Here is a 17,758-nt window from a genome sequence, read left to right on the forward strand (position 1 = left end):
TTGTTTTCTTTGGAACAGAGGAGGCTGAATGGAGACTTAAATTGAGGTATATAAAATAATGAGGTATTAGATAGAATGGATAATAAGGACCTATTTCCTTTAGCAGAGAAGTCAATAACAAAAGGGCATAGAATTAAAGTAATTGGTAGAAGGATTAGAAGGGAGTTGAGGAGAACTCTTTTCACCCAGAGGGTGGTGGGGGTCTGTCACTCACTACCTGAAAGGGTGGTAGAGGCAGAAACTTGGATATGCACTTGAGGTGCCGTAACCTGCAGGGTTACTGACCAAGAACTGGAAAGTGTGATTAGGCTGGATAGCTCTTTTTCAGTCGGTACAGACATGGTAGACTGAATGGCCTCCTTCATAAATTTTTACGATTCTATTCTATGGATCTATGAACCTGACACTTATCATAAGCCTCCTTTTTCTCTTTCATTTTAATCTCTATGGGCTAAAAATTCAGGGCCTTAACCCCAACCGTTATCGGCAACAAAATGGCAAAAAGAGGTCAGCCGCCGGTCTTTTGCCAGCTGGTGGTGGGTCCCGCGGTGTCCTCCATTTTCAAAGGCCCGATAGCACTGCTATTAAGAAGTAGCGCCCTGCAAAGAAAAGTGGCAGAGTGGTGACGTCAGTCGACATGCAACGCTGACTTATCATCACCACAGCACACTTCGACCCTAGTGCTGAGTCCAGGTAAACCCAGCATTTAGCAGACTCACAGAGGTGCAGTCAGCACCTTTTAAAGGGGCACACACATCTTTCAGGTAAGTTTCCATCTAAGCTTTAGGACTTTTAAAATGTTTTGTTATTGAAGTAGTAGCTTGCTGGCACAATAAATGTTAACAAAAAATTAAGTGTGTAGGGAGTGCTGCTGAACACTTGCAAGGCCTCAGATGATAAAGGAAGGCCTCTGAGAAGACAAAATGCGCTGGAAATGCTCAGCATGTCAGGCAACATCCATGGCAAGAGAAAAACAATGTTCAGGTCTCAGGTCAAGATGCTGCCTGACCTGCTGAGTATTTCCAGCATTTTATGCTGTCATTTCAGATTTAAGCATCCGCTCACAGGGGGAAGAGGAAGACGCAGAAGAGGAATAGAAGAAGAGGATGAAGCAGAAATGGAGGAAGCAAAAGGAATGATGAAATCTGGACAGCCCCTTTCCGGCTGGGATATCTGGGATAGAATCATCCGCCTGCAGTCCTAGTGACTACAACCCCAATTCCTTTTTCAACATTAGGCCCAAACCTTACCTTCTCTCTGTTACTGACCATCACAGCATCCTCTTGGCCACGATGCTGAAATAAAAGCCACCACAAAGCAAACTTTCCAATCCAACTTTATACATCTATCCATCCAATATGAAATCAAGAAATCATCTCATCACCCTTATGCATTCCCTTAATGACTGTCTTGTGTGAGCCTTTGCCTATCCTACTGATGTCACGCAATGTTACCCCAGTGGCTGTAGCATGGCTAGTGGAAGTCTGCTGACATTCAGTGGGGAACACTGTAAATGGTCTGCAGGTTGACACTCCCAGCTGGTGGCTGAGTGTGTCAAATCAAGTGATGGTGTTTCTTCTTCTTCTCCATTCTCCTCTCCCTCTACTTGACCAACCACTGGCTGGGCAGGCTGCATTTTCTGGGTGTGTGAAATGAGGCAGTCACAAGGGTGGAGTTGTGGTGACAGGAGGCCGGGAACTTAAGAGGTGCATGCCAGAAAGAGGACAACGTATGAGAATACCAGCATCTTGTATCCTTTCTGTCCCACCGCTGGCCAAGGCCTCAGCCATGCCCCTGCCAAGAATGCCCTTCACCATCTCATCCAAGAGGGTGAGGTGAGGCCAGGAATGGGTGACGTGCCTCGTGATTGGTACAGATTGTTGGTAGGTGAGTGATTGGAGGGAAAGTCGTGCATTGAGCAGTGTGTGAGGCTAGTCATTTAGTTGGTAGGAGATGGCTTTTGAAGATGCATTCATTAACTTTGACCACTGATCTGAGGTCATGGAGCTTCTTTGGGCATTGGAACCAAGTGATAGGGGTGACACTGCTGGCAGTGATGGCCTCGGTGATGTAATCCCAAATCATTCTTTCTAGAGGGCCTCCTGGCCCCTGTGGGTAGAGGACCTGTCTTGCGGTGTTGTTCCTTCACAAGGCTGGAATGCTGCGTGTGAGGCCTTGGTGCCCCTTCCCTGTCTTGCTGAGAAATTTGTGTTAGGGCTGAAGCACTTTTCCCATTTTTTGAGGTTCGGAAGGGAATTCAGCTTTAAGAATTCCCATTTGAGACTTCTTTTTAATGGTAATTGGTTTTTAAAAGGCAGCAAGGGCTGAAAACTACATTTTTTTTCACCTCATTTTAATTTTTATTGGTTCTGAACGCATTGCCCCTTTAATTCATATAACCTTTTTAATTGCCCACAATCCCTTGCAAGTTCCAAAGCCTTGCTTCCAGAGGCTGTTAGAAGCTGGAGTGCCACTTTAGAAAGCAAACTTTGACTTCCATGCCTGCACTAACGCCACCATGATGGCATTACATAGTATGTTAGCACTGGGCTAAAAATCTGTAGCCCCCAACACATTTTTCTTGGGTAGCGCTGCAATCATTTTCAGTGGCTGTTTACCCGAGTTGCTGGTGACACCAGCACCTTTGTGGCGGCCACAAATTTTTCCCCATATATCTTTAGTCATCCTGGGAGCTCTAGCTTTGGATGTCCTTCCTTTCCCCCTCATGGGAATGTGTCTAGTTTGTACCCAAACTATCTCCTCTATGAAGGCCTCCCATTGCTCATTTATGGTTTTACCTGCCAATCTTTGATTGCAATCCACCTGGGCCAGATCACGTTTCAACTCACTGAATTTACCTCTCCTCCAGTTGAGTGTTTTCACATTTGATTTGTCCTTGTTCTTTTACATAACTACTTTAAACCTAAAGATACTGTGATCACTGTTTGCCAAATGCTCCCCCAATGAAACCTGCTCAACTTTGTTCCCCAGAACTAGATCCAGCATTGCTTCCTTGTTGGGCTGGAAACAGTCTGATCAAGAAAGTTTTCTTGTACATATTTCAGGAATTCCTCCCTTTTGCCTTTTATATTGTTATTTTCCCAGTCTATGTTAGCATAATTAGAGTGTCCCAAGATCACTACTCTAAAGCTCTTGCATCTTTCTGTAATTTTCCTGCAAATGTGTTCCTCTACCTCCTTCCCACTACTTGGTGGCCTCTTGTATACAACCAGCAGTGTAATAGATCCTCTAATGTTCCTTCATTCTAGCCAAATAGTTTCTGTCTTTGAACCCTCAAGTACATCATCCCCTTCTAGTGCCTTACAGTATCTTTGTTCAATACTGCTACCACCCCATCCCCTCCCTTTCTTTCCTTCCCTAGCTTTCCTGAATACATTGTTGCCAGGGATATCAGGGGCAGGATTTTCGGCTTTTGAGATTTTGGGGCGGTAATGTGCCGGAACGGCATTGGAAAAAGTTTGTGCTCTCGTCTGCAAAATTTGGCAAAAAATGAAGTTCCATGATCAGGGTCGGAAAATCTGGCATTATACAATGAAGTTTTTGCGCCCCAGCCGAAAATTGTGACGTTAAAAAAGTGTTGTTGATTTAAGGAACTTCGTTGCTGCTCAGTGCCCTGCAACATAACGTTGTATATTGTGTGGTTTTATTTTGGTGGGGGGTGGGGGGGGGGAGTTTTTGTTACTTTGTTGCAGTAAAATTTATGATTCATCCTTTGCCATTGGTGTTTTGTGTATCATTCCAATATTCACCGGAGATGTGCTTTTATGGGGGCATATAGCGTGTCCAGTATTAGCTTTATCCCTCAGTTTCCTCCATTTAGGAGAACTGGTCCATTATGAGCTGGCGACGTGCGACTCTTGGCCCGGCTGCATCTCCATACTGCCCCCCCTCCCCGCCGTGGATGGTGTGGTTATCCAATGGGGGCCTCGCCAGGCTCCTCTTCGTCGTCCCCTTCCTCCTGAGGTGGGCCTGCAATCCCCACTGGCATTGCCTGGCCCCTCTTGATGGCCAAGTTGTGCAACATGAATTTGGAAACCTGTTGAGGGGAGTATTGAAGGCTGCCTCCAGAGTAGTGCAGGCATCGGTCTGCCTGTAGGAAATGGCATATCTCTGTCAGCACTTCCTTTCGGAAGCGCAGCCTTCTCACACACTGCTCCTCAGAGAGCTGGAGATCTGAGCATTAGTGCCTGTAAACTCATGGGGGGTAAGCCCCCCTCCCCAGACATCTTCGGCCTCTCCTCATCTGTAGGCCGACACGGCCAAGTTCTAGTTTGAAGCCGTATGGCAATAGCGAGGAGCATGATACACTATCAAACTCGTAATGCCCCCATTACATTCTCTCACTGACATTGTAAGGGCACTGCAATTGCAGGTAAAAGTGCCGTTTGCAAGTCAGAGCTTCATGCAGTGTGATGTGTGCAACCATTGCAGTCAATGTGACCTGCGATGTAGGAGCCTCATCCCTCCATTTAAATATGCTGCCATAACTGCCTGTTGTACCCTGAGAACGCCTGGTTTTTCAGACGTTTCCTGAGGCGGGCGTTAGAGACGAATTTTGCATCCAGGGTGGTAGCGGAGCGTTGCATGATGATTGACGTCAAGATCTCAGTGAAACTAGATGGCAAGACAGTAAGTTTTTGCACCGCCGCAAACCATGAGCCAAATTTGCCGGCCAGGCGGTAAAAGCTGGACACCCGGCTTTACACCTAGAATCACCTTTTACCTCCCCTCCGAGGCGCAAACTGAGGCACTTCTGAGCCGAAAGTGCAGCCCTAAGTGTCCATTCTTCCCCTTGTTTGAGTCAGGTCTCCATTATTGCTACTATATCATAAACCCGAATATTCTTGTAGTAATTTTTATAATAGAATGTGTAGAAGTTCTTTGTTTAATATATGTAGAAGGGTGTCTCTGTAAAATTGGAAAGTGCATCTCTGACAGAAAGAGAAAGGTTACAGAAGTTAAAATTGTATGGTTGTAGGTTAAACCAATCAGATATAGGCAGATACAAGTGTTTCATAAAGGGAGGTAAGATTTAAGCCAGTTATACAGCTATCATCATGCAAGGTGAATTTACCTGGATGCAAAGGATCTAGGAGGAGTTGCTAACACCTCTACAGACAGAAGTTCATCATTTCGACATTTCAGCAGGCTAACGCCATCCTCCCAGAGGAAAGCAAGGCTACCAGTTCAAAAATGCTGGCTTATAAAGATGAGGTTGCATCTGTTGTGAAAATATTGCTCAATACAAGCATATAGATATGATTCAATAGACTGGTTATCTAATGTGGTAACTTGTCACCTATCTAAGGAATCTAACTCACCAATTCATTTCAATCTCAGACACTAATCTCAATTATATAAATTTATAATCAGCAAACAATGCTGAAATACTGTGACATAACTGAACTGCCTTTTTAACCTCCATTATTTATTTCATCAATTGATCCTGTCTATTAAATATTTGCATACTCAACTTTTAAATTTCAGTGTTGCTAACTTTGATTATAAGGATAATAAACAATTTTTAGTTCATGATTTTGTTCTCTGACTAGGTGGTAAACCCCAGACAGTTCCTTGATGAGAAGTTAAGTTGAAACGGCTAAGGATTCATCTGGTGCCCTTAATGAATATTCTTGTCAGGGTATCAATCCCAGTGTTCTTACATAACATGCTTGTATTAAATTATCATCTCTACTATTTTAACAAAGGCATCAGCTTGTAATTTCTAAATTACACTTCTGTTAAATTAGTGGAAAGAGAAATTGAATGTGTGTGTTTAGAGTTCGTATGATAATACTGCTCAGTAATTTCCAGGCTATAATCTTACACCTGTGTTTCATATTCTCAATATTCAATGACAGAGTACATTCCCCTAGTGAAATGGAGTCATCATATGAAAAGTGATATATTGTACAATAATAATAGTTTCAATGTTGATTTTCACTTGCAGGAGGTGTTCATAATGGTGAATATGTATCGTGGCTCTACTGCTATGACCCAATAATGGATGTATGGGCCAGAAAACAGGACATGAACACCAAACGGGCAATTCATGTTCTGGCTGTGGTGAATGATCGTCTGTACGCTATTGGAGGAAACCATTTAAAAGGTGTGTTTTACTATAGATAAAGGAACTGGAATTAGAACAGATTTTATGTATGACATGGGCCACCGCATTGGAAGCTCAATTATGTGGGCTCAATTTTCCCCAGTATTTGCGCTGTTTTTTTTCGAGCAGGCTGCTTTTTCTGGCCTAACTTAAAAATCCCCAGTTTCACCAATCAATTTGCACCAGCGTAACTCACTTAGTTATGACATTTTTAAGTACATTTTTTTTTTCAGCCAACGGGGGCGTAACTAGCCACCTACGCCATTACTGGCCATTTAGGGAAGTTTGGCCAGCTGAGAGTTACTCCAGTTCTGATTAGGCCAGCGTGTGTGGCCTATCCTGAAAAACCTTCTCTAGAGTTAAGGAAAGCAGCGCAGCAGATGCCCGGACACACTGAAAGAATTGAAAAACACATAGCAGCAACTTACCTCCAACCCCGCCCGAAGGCTGTCCGGTCCCATTCTCGGTCCCCGATTCACACACACAGTCCGGTCCCATCCGGGGGAGGGGGGGGGGGGGCAGTGCTGTGGGGGGGGAGAGAGAGAGAGAACCGAACCGGCAACCGAGAAGACCATACAGCCTTCGGGCGGGGTTGGAGGTAAGTTGGTGCTATGTGTTTTTCAATTCTTTTAATGTGTTGGGAGCTGGTTGTATGCTTCACTTTGCAGCCTCAGCTCGCATTGTGTCCCTGGTTACCATGGCAGCTCGATCTTTTTGGCACAGATCAAAGCTCCATCCCCAAAATTAAAGGTTGGGTTAGGCCATGCTAAAATGAAGAGATCCAACGGGGAAACTTACAACATTTTTTTTTTGCCGTACTTGGGCCCCAAAAAATCGGGCTTAACTCTTCAAGTATGCCAAAAAAATTATTTGGGGAAAATTGAGCCCATAGATTGGTCTATTAATAGTAATGGGGATGTGTAAAGCCTGAATCAGCTTGTAAGCAATGTTCCCGTTAAGCTGCTGGCTGCGCAAAGGTTTGGAGGTCCCGCGCAGGTCACTCGCTGGCTTTTAAATGGAAAAAACACACACATACTCGATAATTTGAATGGGCTGCGCAGCCAGCTAAAGGGGTCGTGCACCCAAACAAATTAGCGAGAACATTGCTCGTAAGTATATTTGAACTTCTTTCGGATCTGCTGCAACATTAGATATGGCCAGAGGATGAGTCCAGCATGTGTCTATGGGGTTCAGTTCTGCCTTGAAACATACTCCTATCTATATTTTTTTTTAAATTTTGAGACTGTGCACATATCCTGTCCAAAAACTTTACTTCCCGTTCTCATGATTTTTCAGGAACGATTTTTATGTCAACATCCATAATGGAAACTCCCTATATAAACATTTATAAAGAAAAAAGCTATTAAAGGGATATCAATGTTTTAATATAACATGAAAATCCTATCTGCCTGCCATGCTTTAGTTACAGGTCTCCCATCACTGGTGGTGCTGTGACACCAGTTGCTCAGGACCACCCTCCATTATATTTTTGGTCTTTAAACAACAATATCTCCAGTTACCTGGCCGTCAATTTTTACAGCTTCCCTGCAGGTTAAAAACAATGGGCCAAAAATTCCAGTACGCTGGAAACCTGCCGGTAACAGCACCAGCCAAAGCGAATGGCCGCCCGCCAACGGTATTTTGGTGCTGCCTGCTAATTAACATCAGCGGTGCAGAGAATTTGTGGTGTAACACGCTCTTTCCAGTGCTAAGCTCAGCAGGCGACGGAAGGTCGTATCAGTGTCCCGTTTGCAGTGAAGGGAAACGAGGAAGAAAGGAGCAAACCTATAGGCCATGTACGGAACAGTTGTCGTACTTGCTACAACAATATTACCCGCCATCCAATTAATAACTATGTTTGTTAATTTTTTTAGTAGTTCATGAAATTAGTGCATCTGAGACTCTGTAACACTAATCTTTCCCCAGTGGTTACTCTTGAAAATGTTTAAATGTGTAGTAATTGTGCCAGCTTTTAGTGGGTCTTGCATACGCGACACAAAATAATTATTTGATAAATGGTTATGGAATTTTGAAAAGATCAATTATAATTCCTTAAAATCTTAAGCAGTTGAGTCCAAATTTGCTAGGTGGTCACGTTCTGGTGACGCTATCATAAAGATAAAAGAGATCTTACCAGAGATGATCTTCAAATGTTACAGTGGAGTTCTAGCCAATCTGATGCTCTTTAGAAATTTGTTTTTTTTATTTACTGGGAATCCATCGAGGGATTTGCAGTTTTGTGTAGGTGTTCAGTTCTGAACTAAAAACTTGCATCACAAGGTTTCACCCATTGGTTAACTCATCCACAAACACTGCAGGCTTCCTGGAAAGCCACCAGAAAATGGATGAGCGGGAGTCAACTCGGCGTTGTACACCAATTTATGTCACATTCCAACTTATTACAATACTTTAAGCGAGCTGAAAATGGCGGCCACTGCGGGACCCACCAACAGTGAGCAAAAGTGTGGCGGCCGCCATTTTTTCCATGAATTGGGTGGTAACAGCCGGCACTAAACCCACAAATTATTTTACCCATTATCTTTTAAATTTGTATACTTTCCCTTACAATTTTTCTTCAGGTTTCCCATCCTCACTTCCACATCTCTGCTGCGACTTTGCTCCTTCTTGCCTTTGTGTTCCATTGCTGCTAATAATGCTGCTGAAAATTGGGCTTCAGACCAACGTTACCGCTATGCTGCGCATGCGTGAAAAATTGAATAGGCCCCACAGCCAGTTAAAGGGCCCATGTACCAAACAGAATTACAAGGAACATTGCTTCAAACCTGCTGCTGTAATCACCCACACTTCCTCAATTTGTGCAACCTCTACTTATCTATTTCAAATTAATTAATTTCTACTACAATTAATCTGCATAGTTTATAGCTTATTCACAGTCCACTCCACATTAAATTACTTAACTGTGCCAGCCCTATTCAATTTACTGCTGTTATTTAAAAAATACATTTTAGGTCACTTATTTTTCACTACTTACTTACATTTCCACTTTAATTTAATTAATGCATTTCAGTACAGTTCTGTTCGATTTCCTGCTCTTATTTAATGATTTTGATGGAAGCCTGTTCTATTTCCTTCTTTTATTAAATGAATGCACTTTTGAGCAAACCTTTTCTATTATATAGCCACTCATTTTATTTATAAATTTCCACAAACCAATTTGATTAAATAGCAGCCCCATTGCTATCAAACAGCCGTTGCTTTTATGTAATCAATAAATTTTGCAACAACCCCATTCCATTAAGTAGTCACATTTTCATTTAATTTATACATTTTCGGGGAAGACCATTGCAATTAATAGGATTTAATTTACATAATAAAGTTTCATGGATATAGCTCAGTTCATTTGACATCTTGTCAGTAAAATGAAAGGAGATCCACTAGCACATTATTAAAAGCCGCTTTTATACTGATAGTGCTCCATCAGTGAGTGTGATACTCCATCGTAATCCTGCTGCTGCCAGCACACAAACAGTATAAGGGAAGATAACTCTCCACTGCTGACAAGGCAATCAACTGAATTTTCCTGGGACCCAGCACCAGTCCAAAATATAAGCCTCTTTATTTTTGGTCCTTCAATTAATCTAGTAAGAACAAAAGGCACCATAGTAAAGAAAAAAATGGAACAATGGGACATGTGAGTTGTGATCTGTATATTAGTGCCACTCTTTAAGAGCCTTAGCCTGCAATATTGGAAAAATATAAACAGAACTGTTTGTTGAAAATTGTAACAGAATTCAGCAATGCATTTCCCAACAGCAGCTACCTGCTACTGTACATGTGGCTTAGGCTGCACTGCCAGTATGGTATCTTGTGGCTGCAAAGTTAGTGAATGTAACAAGGAAATGTATTAAGCTGGAAGAAAAAATAAATCTAAAATCTTTTCCTTTATTTTCTATCCAATTTTTTATTATTTCCCTCCTTAGATTCCCTCCTCTCTCACCATTCATACCATTTCCTGTGCAGACAACCTGCTCCCAGACCTTGTCAATGCATTGCATCAAGCACTCCTTTGTCAATATACCTTAAAACAAGCCTACAGGGGTGTGCAAGAATGCTTCTGTGGCAATTTCCCCCTTTGTTAAACAATTATTTCCTATCTAAGATTGGAAATTCGCTACCTGCTCAAGTTGCAGTGTGCTCACAGAACAATGCTGTCCTGGGTTATCCTGCTAGTGGGGCTGATGCAGGAAGAGAGAAAATAAATTAAAAGATAATGGGCCCAACTTTGGTGGACCGCCCAATTCTCGGCGGTTTGCGGGCGTTCTGCGGGCGGTAGTGGGCGGTATGCCCACCAAAGTTGGGCCCATTAATGATAACATATAACAAGGTAGATAGAATTCTTATCTTATTGCAGTTGCTACTGACTAGTTATTGGACAGAGTACCAATGCACTTCACTGCTAAATTAGTGCCTGATATAGCTCTTTCTAGACTGGATCACCTCCATGACTGGAAGGCTTCGCACATTTTGAGCTGTCCCTGTTCTATTAGTTTGCCAAATGAATAATTCAATCCATTTTAACATTTTTGACTTAGTTCTGTGAATCCATAAATATATTCTAATTGCGCGCTCCAACCTCAAGGTCTCACCTGCCTGGAGCACCTGTCAGAAAATGTACCCTGTAAAATTGATTCCTGAAAGGACATTTATGGTACATACTAATGGTAATTATTACTGCTGCACTTTTCAAACCATGAAGGCTTGCAGATCAATGAAGATTAAATAGTTATCAGCTATCAATTATTCAAATATATGCAACAGAAAATAGAGCAGAGCAAATATTGAGGACATTGAAAACAATGAGCGTACAAGAAGCTAGCAAAAGCATACATTATTTAAGGCAGTATATGCTTAATGTACAAATGAAATTCTCCAGCTTTACAGTGGGAGCGAAACACAGGGCTAACCCTTAAATACTGTTAGTAATCCTCTGTATCAAGGGAATCATTTATTAATATTTGTATGAATATGGTAAACTAACAGCCCTGAATTCCTGGGGGGCTTTCCTGATCTCCTTTGTTGGAAGATTGACAGAAAATCATGAGAAACAGCACAAATGGCCATTTTTAGCCATTTACACTTTCTTCAGGGTTCAATCACTCTCCCACTGGAGAATTGCTACATAACTTCCAGGCAATTATGCTTAAGTGAGAGACTAGAAGGAGTTACAGAACCAAATACTCCATAAATATATGTAATTATATGAACCACTTTGATTAAAAAGTAATTTAGGGGTAGAAATTCCCCAGTGCCCCGATTGGGGGTACTAACCAACACGGGACGCGACTTCCTGTGCCCGGCCTGGAAGGCCCACCACGGTAACTTGTCCCTCAAAGGAAGTGGAGAGCAATCTCGTATGCTCCACTTTCTCTTCCCCTCCCCCTTGGGTAAAGGGGAGGGCTGCTGCACACTTTGCCCGGCCTCTGATGGCCTCCACTGGGCTACCAGGGCGGCGTGGTGCCGAGGCTACAGCCTTGCACCCAAAATGGAGTACCGAGCTGCTCCGGCCCAGACCATGCAAGGGAAGAAGTCGGGCCGACTGGTGAGTCGGCAAAACCGTCAAGATGGCGGCATGGGACGCTCCCCGTTTCCCCTTTAACTTCTGCCCCGTGAGTGGAGGTCGGCCCGATTCGCAACCCCCGAGGCTGGCACTGACACCGCTCGTGGCAGCCTCGCAGCAGCTGGGCAATGAGATAATCGCACGGTGATGATCGGCGCTTGTGCGGCAGCCCGGGGCATTACCAGCAGGGTGGGGCACGGCGTTACCGTGGCAGCACTTCCGCTAACTCCTGCGTGATTTCACGGGAACCATTAGCGCCCCGGGCGAAAACTGTTTTGCACCCTGTTAGGGCCACCCCGCCAGAGGTGCTAAGGGGCGTCGCAAAACATTGCAATTTTGACCTCTTAATCTTCATATCTAGTCTCCACTTGTGTTTGGAGCCAATGTGACATATCATAGCAATGGCCTGTTAACTTATTCAGAAATCAATGCTTCCTCCCAGCTGGGAAAGTCAGTCCCAGCTTTACTTATTGTTTTATTTTTTAGGTGGTCAAAGGACTGATTTCTCCACAAATAAACAAAATCACTCTTCAACATGTGCCCTCCCCTATCTCCCCGAGCAACATCACGAGAGCAGCTACAACTGCAGATGGAGATCCAAAATAGTGTGTCTCTGTAAGAGTGAAATCTAATCATTAAAATGAAAATAATGAACATGGCCACTATGAAGATAGCTGGGGAAGATTTCTTCTGTGTGTTATGTCTAATGAAATCATAAATTTTGCTGCCCATAGCACACAAAGGAACTCTTCCATCAATATTTTTAGATTTTTTTCAAATTGAAAATACTTCCCCATACCTTCGCTCTGGTATAGACTAAATTGGACCGGTAACTCATCATTAGGTGAGTCCAGAGTATCTTATACACCTTTCTCTTTAAGAACTGTGCTGAAATAAGCAGCTTTGTCAATAACTGTATCAAGCAAAACTGTTCTCAGCTCATTTCTTTGATTCAAAATGTTTCTTTTGGTTTAGGTTTCTCACATCTTGACGTTATGCTCGTTGAATGTTATGACCCTAAAGGTGACCAATGGAACATTCTGCAAACTCCTATCTTGGAGGGTCGCAGTGGTCCAGGCTGCACCGTGCTGGATGACAATATTTACCTTGTTGGTGGCTACAGCTGGAGTATGGTGAGGTGGATTTGATACAATATTTTTTGTAATATTTCCGTAATAATTGTGTTGGGCAATTTCAAATCACAAGTATAAGGCAGCAGCTCTGAACAATACCGCGGGGCCGAAATTGGTCGAAACCGATGGTCCGCCCATTTCTCGGCAGTATGCTGGCGGTATGTTGTTGTATACTGCCGGGTACCACTGGGGCGCAGTGTGCGTGATTTTCCTGACTTTTTTCTTGGCAGTATGCCAAGCGGAGTGCAGCGGGCGGAGCGGAGTGCAGCGGGTGGTGTGCGGGCGGTGAGTCCGTTTCACTCGGGACCTTCGGCTCCCGAGTTGTGTGCTCGTACCTGCTGCTGTGAAGCTCTACAACCGTTCCCAGAGAGGCAGCGACGAGCGTCACAGAGACTGTGGCCTGAGAGCGCTGTGGGAGTATGTACACTATTCTCTTATACAAAATAGCACCTAGTTATTTTGATTGGAGGTTTTATTTACTTGTACATTTAAATGAGGTTTCGTTTTTTTCTTCAGATGTTTTTTCAATATAATATAACGAGGAACTTAATGGGGTGGGGGGAGATCGGTATGGGGAGTGGATCGCTGCGGGGGGGGAGAGATCGCTGCTGTGGGGGGACATCGCTGCTGTGGGGGAGATCGCTGCTGTGAGGGTGGGGGAGAAGAGATTGCTGTGGGGAGGGAGGAAGTGATCGCTGTGGTATGGGGGGGAAGAGATCACTGTGAGGGGGGAAGAGACTGGGGGGTGGGAGAGACAAGGGGGGGGAAGAGTCAACATTTTTATTACAGCTAAAGATGCATACCACCGACCGAAGATCAACTTAAAACCATCTTTTCCATGGCAGCCTGCAGCATCAATGGTATGTCGGTAGTAAGTGATGAATTTTGCAATTTTGGACATTATGTCGGCGTTGTGCATGGGCGGATGGTATGCTTATCGCCCGGCAGTATGTCGTTGATGAATTTTCCGCCGGGCGGTATGTGGGCGGTATGTAGGTATTTTTTGATGTATTTCACGATTTTGGGCAGTATGTCAGTGGTCCGCGGGCAGTATGCAGTGGTATAGCCACCAATTTCGGTCCCCAAATCATTTCTCATTGTCTGTGCTTTGCTACCAATACCTGCCACTTCACACTTCCAAGTCAAGTTAGCGCTTCATTGCCAGATTTCTTTCCTGTCACCAGATGATAATAACCCCACCCAATTTTATATGCCAAGTCAGCCTTCAACTTAAATTTGTAAGTTTATAACTATTCTCATTATTTTTGCAGTGTCAGCTTTGGCTCAGTGGGTAGCACACATGCCTCTGAATCAGAAGGTTGTGGGTTCAAGACACGCTCCAGGGACTTGAGCACAAAAATCTAGGCTGACACTCCAATGCAGTGATGAGTGAGTGCTGCACTGTCAGATGAAATGTTAAACTGAGGCCCTGTCTGCTCTCTCAGGTGAATGTAAAAGATCCCATGGCACTATTTCGAAGAAGAGCAGGAGAATTATCCCTGGTGTCCTGGCCAATATTTATCTTTCAATCAACACAACAAAAACAGATTATCTGTGTTATGTATGTTAACTGGGTTTTACCTGCCACCAGAGGGCGTGACTGTCGGAGTCCTAATGGTCACTGGCAGACACGTGCAAGCCGTGTATATAATGTTGGCAGCCATGTTGAATCCTCACTTTGAGAGTAAATAAGTTGGAGTAAGGTCATGCCTGAACTAGCCCATCATACTTAGCCTCGTGGAGTTATTCGATACTTAACAATTGGCGACGAGTTAAAAATACAAACTTTCACGCAACCATGTCTTTTGGAATTTTGGAAACATTTGTGGAAGGGGAAGACTGGGAGGATTTCACTGATTGCCTCGACCAGTACTTCGTAGCCAACGGATTGGAAGGAACCGATAATGTAATTAAGCGCAGGGCGGTTCTCCTCACCATTTGTGGGTTAAAAATTTATGGCCTTATCAAAAATCTACTCTCACCGACTTGACCAACGGATAAGACTTACAATGAATTGTGTAAGCTGGTTCGGAACCACTTTAAACCGAAGGAAAGCATCATCATGGCGAGGTATCGTTTCTATACGCACAATCGCTCCGAGGGCCAGGACGTAGCGGAATTTGTCGCCGACTTGAGACGTCTCGCTGTGCTGTGCAACTTTGGAGGAAATGCTGCGGGACTTTTTCATGCTTGGCATTGGCCACGAGGTCATCCTTCGAAAGCTGCTAGCTGCTGAATCTCTAGACCTGAGCAGGGCCATCACAATCGCCCAGGCATGCATGTCCACGGATGAAAACTCGAAACAGATATCTTCCCAGCATCGAAACTCATCGGCAAGTACTTTGCATAAAATAATATCGTCGTCAGGCAGAGCTGCACATGGCTGGGCCTACTCGTCTGCGTTCGTACGACCTGTAACTGCTCAAAGTCCGCCATTGTGGGTGAATCAAATTGCGCCTTGTTGGCGTTGCAGGGACTATCATTGGGCCCATCAATGCCGATTCAAGCAATACGTGTGCAAAGGCTGTGCAACAATGGGGCACCTTCAGCGAATGTGTCCGCAACCGAGCAAGCGTCTGCGATACACCACGTGACTGAGGATGATCGATCCAGCGTGGATCAAGCGGCACAGGCAACTCAACCCAAGGTACAGGACAAAGAAGTGTATGGGCTACATTCTTTGACCAAAAGTCATCCGATAATGCTGGAAGTTAAATTAAATGGGGTTCTAATATCCATGGAATTGGACACGGGTGCAAGTCAGTCAATAATGAGCCAGAGGGCTTTCGAAAAGTTGTGGGACACTAAGGCAAAAAACTCAAACTGAGCTCAATCAATGTGAAACTGCGTACCTACGCCAAAGAGCTCATACCAGTCATCGGCAGCACGGCAGTAAAGATATTGTACGATGGAGCTGTGCAGGATTTATCATTGTGGATAATTTCAGGCAATGGCCCAACGCTGTTCGGCAGGAGTTGGCTTGAGAAAATTAAATGGAACTGGAACGATATTAAAGTCTTATCATCAGTGGATGACGCTTCGTGTGCTCAATGCTGAGCAAGTTTCCCTCGTTGTTCGAACCAGGCATCAGCAACTTCACGGGAGCCGAGGTGCAGATCCACCTAGGCCGGGTGCAAGACCCGTCCATTACAAGGCTCGGGCGGTTCCGTACATGATAAGGGAGAAGGTCGCGATCGAACTGGACAGACTTCAATGGGAAGGAATCATATCACCAGTCAAGTTCAGCAAATGGGCCAGTCCAACTGTCCCGGTGTTGAAAAGTGATGGCATGGTTGGGATCTGAGGCGACTACAACGTAACGATCAACCAAGTCTCGCTACAGGATCAGTACCCATTACCCGAGGTTGTTGACCTGTTTGCAACACTAGCGGGGCGGGGAAGTCGTTCACCAAATTGGACCTGACCTCCGCTTACATGACACAGGAGCTGGTCCAATCTTTGAAAAAACTGACATGTATCAACACGCACAAAGGACTGTTTATATACCACAGGTGCCCTTTCGGAATGCGCTCGGCGGCAGCCATATTTCAGAGAAACATGGAGAGTTTGCTGAAGTCTGTCCCGAGAACCGTTATGTTCCAAGATGACATCCTGATCACCAGTCGCGACGCCACCGAACACCTGCACAACCTGGACAAGGTTCTACATCGTCTGAATAGAGTGGGACTCAGGCTAAAACGCTCCAAGTGCATTTTCATGGCACCAGAAGTCGAATTCCTGGGGAGAAAGATTGCAGCAGATGGCATCAGGCCTACGGATTCGAAGACAGAGGCCATCAAGAATGCACCCAGACCCCAGAGTGTGAAAGAGCTGCGTTCGTTCCTGGGTCTTCTCAACTATTTCAATAACTTTCTACTTAGTTTGAGTATATTGCTAGAGCCCTTGCACATGTTGCTGAGAAAGGGCAATGACTGGGTTTGGGGCAAATCTCAAGACAGAGCCTTTGAGAAGGCCAGGAACTTGCTATGTTCCAATAAATTACTGGTACACTATGACCGGTTAGTGCTGGCCTGCGATGCCTCATCATATGAGGTCGGTTGTGTGCTCTAGCAAGCCAATATATCAGGTAAACTCCAACCAATTGCATACGTGTCCAGAAGTCTGTCTAAGGCTGAAAGAGCCGATAGTATGGTAGAGAAAGAGGCTTTAGCATGCGTATATGGGGTTAGGAAAATGCACCAATACCTGTTTGGGCTTCGGTTTGAGCTTGAAACAGACCACAAGCCGCTCATTTCATTGTTTTCTGAGAGCAAAGGTATAAACACCAATGCCTCGTCCCGCATCCAAAGATGGGCACTGACATTATCCGTTTATGATTACGTCATTCGCCACAGACCAGGCACTGAAAACTGTGTTGATGCGCTTAGCCAGCTACAATTACCCACAACCGGGGTAGAAATGCCGCAGCCCGCAAACTTGCTGCTGGTCATGGATGCCTTCGAGAGCGAGGGGTCACCCATCACGGCTCACCAAATTAGGACCTGGATCAGCCAGGATCCTGTACTGTCAAGCGTAAAAAGGTGTGTCCTAAATGGAAATTGGTCTACCATTCCCAGGGAAATGCAGACTGAAATTAAGTCTTATAGCCGCCGCAAAGATGAATTGTCTATTCAATCTGATTGTCTGTTATGGGGTAATCGTGATGTTATGCCAAAAAAAAGGCAGGGAAACTTTTGTGCGAGATTTATACAGTACCCATCCAGGCATTGTCATGATGAAGGCCATTGCCAGGTCTCATGTTTGGTGGCCCGGCATTGACTCGGACTTGGAGTCATGCGTGCATCAGTGCAACACTTGCTCGCAACTGAGTAACGCACCTGTGTAGGCTCCGCTGAGTCCGTAGTCATGGCCATCCAAAACGTGGTCAAGGATCCACATAGATTTTGCTGGCCCCTT

General features: G+C 44.5%; 1 protein-coding gene across 1 annotated transcript in view; it reads left to right on the forward strand.

Annotated features, from left to right (window-relative positions):
• The window catches only part of klhl14 (kelch-like family member 14), a 238,511-nt gene that overhangs the window by 184,611 nt on the left and 36,142 nt on the right, over positions 1-17,758 (forward strand). Inside the window, exons 6-7 of the mRNA XM_070875956.1 lie at positions 5,972-6,130; positions 12,684-12,841. Of these exons, the coding sequence (XP_070732057.1) occupies positions 5,972-6,130; positions 12,684-12,841 (317 nt within the window). The remainder of the gene's footprint in view (positions 1-5,971; positions 6,131-12,683; positions 12,842-17,758) is intronic.

Source organism: Pristiophorus japonicus, chromosome 1 (genome assembly GCF_044704955.1).
Source record: "Pristiophorus japonicus isolate sPriJap1 chromosome 1, sPriJap1.hap1, whole genome shotgun sequence".
In the NCBI taxonomy this organism is placed as follows: domain Eukaryota; kingdom Metazoa; phylum Chordata; class Chondrichthyes; family Pristiophoridae; genus Pristiophorus; species Pristiophorus japonicus.